Below are 3,911 nucleotides of genomic sequence, written 5' to 3'. Positions count from 1 at the left end.
TATCTAGCTCTTTTTTTGGACCCTGTTAAAGTCCTGGTCTTCATAACATCCTCTGGCGAGGAGTTCCACAGGTTGACTGTGCACTTCATAAAGAAAAAATTCCTTTTGTTTGTTTTAAACCTGCTATCTATTAACTTCATTTGGTGACCCTTAAGTTATGGGAACAAGTAAATTACTTTTTCTTATTCACTTTTTCCACACCAGTCATAATTTTATAGACTTCTATCTTGTCCCCCTTTAGTCTCCTCTTTTGTAAGCTGAAAAATCCCAGTCTTTTTAATCTCTCTTTATATGCAACCTGTTCCAAACCCCTTATCATTTGTGTTGCCCTTTTCTGAACCTTTTCTAATGCCAAGATATCTTTTATTGAGATGAGGCAACCACACCTGTATGCAGTATTCAAGATGTGGGTGTACTATGGTTTTACATAGTGGCAATAAGATATTCTCTATCCCTTTTTAAACGATTCCTAACGTTCCATAACATTGATATGGAAGAATGGAGCCTTTGACCATTTTCCAAATTCTTGGAGTGGCAAAATAAAAATTGATTGCCCACCCTTAATCTACCATATGGACTGTTATCCTCTCCTAGCACAAGAAGGCCCTTTTAAGAAGACTGTAAATTTGAAACCAGTGTTAGAGGATTTGGGGAAGGCTTCTGGATATTTTCCCCTTCAGGCAGGGGAATCTTTGTCAAATTCCTATCCCAGTGAAATCCCACTTGTTTTCCTTATGCCCCATAGTATCTTTGGGGTTGTGCTGATACAAGTCTCAGCCTGCAGCAGTGCAGAAAGGTGGCAATGCTGTACCATGTCGCCCTTATGACTCCACTGCTGCTGGTGGCAGCTCTGCTTTATGAGCTGGATGCCTTGCTAGTAGCCACCACTCTCTCACCACCCAATTCTGAAGGTTTTGCCATTGTCTAAAGCAGCAGAGGAATAAAGGTGGCAATACCGTATCATGCCACTACTGCTTCTGCATAATATTTAACATTTGCTGGGGAGGGTTGGCTCCTAGGAAGGGGGGTTAAGGCACATTTTTGAGAGTCTATAGCCCCTACCAAGCCCCCTCTATCTCTCCTGTAAAGGGCTAGATCTTGATTTTAATATTCTGCCATGAATTGCACAGCTCCAGGTGCAGGCCAGAAAATTAGTGGTGACTAAGAATCACAGTTCATTACCAAGTTCCCATTGCTTGGGAAGAAAGCAGTAATTGCCTCCTCTTTGCCAGCCCTACTGTGGTGGTTGGTTTCTTGTAGTGGAGACAAGACTCTTTCCATTCTCCACTCATGCCTGTCTACCTGAGGCAGCTCTCCCACATAGCCCAAGAGTGGGGATATATTGCACCCTTTATACATCCGCATGGATGCATAGAGCACCTGCTAATATTACACAAAAATGTAACTGGCCCTTTTTATATTACATATGTACTGTATTTGTGACTAATCAAATACACAGATGTCCACGAGTGTCTATTAATCAGTGCTTGTTGCATAGAAAAATATTTTAATTAAACTATAACCAAGACCAAGGCTGCGCAAGACACTACATCAAGCATAATCTCTCCCTTTGTGTTGATATTGGCATTTTTTGCAGCTCTTAACATGAAATCCATTTCATGTGCAAGCAACTGTATAAAATAATGCTTGTTGCCATTGCACTCTGTTTAATGTATAAAAATATATTGGGTTTCCATTGCAGTTAACATTTTAAAAAAGAATCATTTAAAAGATGAGTGTCTACAAAAATATAAGACTAGTTTAAACAGGTTTACCTGAGAGAACACAGATATTGACTCAAAATACATAAAGCATTCACACTTGCAGTGGGGGAAAGGCAACATTGGCACATTTTAAAGAAACGGGAACATATTGGTAACACACATCTGAAGTACTTATCACATATCAAATGCTTGTACAGCATAAAGAAAAAAATCTCGAAGCCCATCAAAGGAACAGTGCTCAAGCATCTAAAGGTACAAGCTGTACTTTGACAGGCTACTTTCCTTCAGTTTGATGTCACCTTGCTGAGGTATCTTCATTTTTCTCCCATTTTGGCCTAAAACTGATGTTTTGAGAAATCTGATCCTGCAAGATTGAAAAAGAAAGTTTGTTGTTATCCATGCAATCTGTTTAGGAATGCTAGGGTTATGTGACTTTATTTTGTCCTATGTGTGCATCATGCTTAATCTCAACCTCCTCCTTCTTTTTTAAATCTACTGGGGTTAAGCTATGTTTGAACCCTTCTTCTCATAACCAGACCCTTACCTTGTTTTAAGTTATGCCAAGACAATGGGATGTGCTTGGAATTTGATTGTTTTTCATAAAATGGAAAGGGAGGGGTCTGGTAGGAGGGAGTTATACTGTAGAATGACTACAGAGAAGAAGCAAGTGGCCAGAGAAGGGGACCAGGACATCTATAGCCCCATTGGATCAGCAGAGGTGGAGAAAGGGACAGAGATCTACTATATATTTCAGAGAGTTTGTGTGTCTGTACCCCAGCCAGGGTACATGCGCCTCTCCCTTGTCTATGCCCACTGCAGCGACCATGCCCAAACACTTCTCACTTGGCCCCAAGCTACTGCGGTGAGAGAGGGCTGGGGTTGTCCTCTCTCCCAGCAGCAGCCTGTGTACTGAACCCCTGCTCCTCAACCCCACTTCAGAACAATGATTTAAATGAAGAAAAAATAAAACTTGTTTGAGTTAAGGACCCGAGACACACTGGCTACATCTTCTAGTTTGCACTATAAATGTAAAAACTTTAAAAACAACAAATAGTCCTGCAGCACATTAGAGACTAACAAAACATGTAGATGGTATCATGAGCTTTCCTGGGCAGAACCCACTTCTTCAGATGAATAGAGTTAAGGGGTCCAGCTATTTATTTTACAACCTGCACTCCTTAACGCCATTCATCTGAAGAAGTGCACTGTGCCCACAAAAAGCTCATGATACCATCTACATTTTTGTTAGTCTCTAAGATTCTGCAGGACTATTCGTTTAAGTTTTTTCAGTTACAGACTAACATGGCTACCCCTCTGAAACTTTAAATGTAAAAAGAGACATATGTAAATTATCATGATCAAATCCTTTGCATCCTTTAGTTAATGTAAGATGAGCAGAAAACTAGAGATAGTTGTATTGAATTGTCTGAAAATAGACAATTGAAGAATGGAACAATATTATGGATTAACGGCTAGCACCGAATAGGTTAGTATTGTACATTAAAGTTACCTTGAGGATATGTGGGAAAATAGTTGGGGGATAGTAATTGTCTTCGGCCCATTCCATGGGACCTTGAAAGCACACAGTCTACATACATATCCCAAAAGTTCTGGGCTAAGTCATTGAAGAGTTCATTATGCTTCGCCTTAGGTGATTCTTTTAGGAACATCATGAAATCCCAGAGAGCAATGATAGCATCAGCTATCTTGAGTTTCTTCATTTCCACCAGCCTGTGAGAGGAGATCTCCCAGCATTGATGGTCAATCTCATCCAGACTTGCAGGAGGTTCTTTCTGATATTCTGGATTGGCATAAACCAAATTCACTATCAATATACAGCCCAATTGAAGGTACCACCTTCTTCTACATACAGAGTCCATGCTTCACACTGGTACCTAAAAAGGGACATAAAAACAATGACTCTCCCCTTCTCTAATCCTTTCTCGGATGTCTTTAAAAATATCTGAGATGATTTATCAATTGTCAAATGCAGTTTTCATTTCCAAAGCACTAGTATATATATTAACCAATGAATCTTTGCAATATGTTTGTGAAGCAGCTGAGTAGTAACTCCATTCCAGATGGAAAAATTGAGATTTAAAAAAAAAAGTTAATTTACTTGCCACTAGTCCCAAACTATGCTGGCCTCGGCGCTGGTTTTAGAACCCAGGAGCTCTTACATTTAAG

General features: G+C 39.9%; 1 protein-coding gene across 1 annotated transcript; it reads right to left on the bottom strand.

Annotated features, from left to right (window-relative positions):
* Window positions 1-2,059: 2,059 nt before the first annotated feature.
* On the bottom strand, window positions 2,060-3,604 carry FAM237B (family with sequence similarity 237 member B). Its single transcript, XM_075919814.1, has 2 exons — window positions 3,235-3,604; window positions 2,060-2,088 (listed from the first exon to the last, which is right to left on the bottom strand). The coding sequence occupies exons 1-2, from the start codon at window positions 3,602-3,604 to the stop codon at window positions 2,060-2,062; spliced, it is 399 nt and encodes a 132-aa protein (XP_075775929.1).
* Window positions 3,605-3,911: the final 307 nt, after the last annotated feature.

The sequence above is a fragment of the Pelodiscus sinensis genome, chromosome 2 (genome assembly GCF_052426305.1).
Source record: "Pelodiscus sinensis isolate ZL-2025 chromosome 2, ASM5242630v1, whole genome shotgun sequence".
NCBI classification, from domain to species: domain Eukaryota; kingdom Metazoa; phylum Chordata; order Testudines; family Trionychidae; genus Pelodiscus; species Pelodiscus sinensis.
Note: the sequence above shows the minus strand (reverse complement) of the source record. Positions and strands in the feature narration are given on the sequence as shown.

Bases quoted from the DNA above. Each gene is read 5' to 3' on its own strand.
- FAM237B (XM_075919814.1), bottom strand. From the start codon at position 3,604: ATGGACTCTGTATGTAGAAGAAGGTGGTACCTTCAATTGGGCTGTATA. The intron at 2,089-3,234 runs GTAACTTTAATG...TCAATCTTGCAG, and splicing joins TTTTCCCACATATCCTCAAG to GATCAGATTTCTCAAAACAT.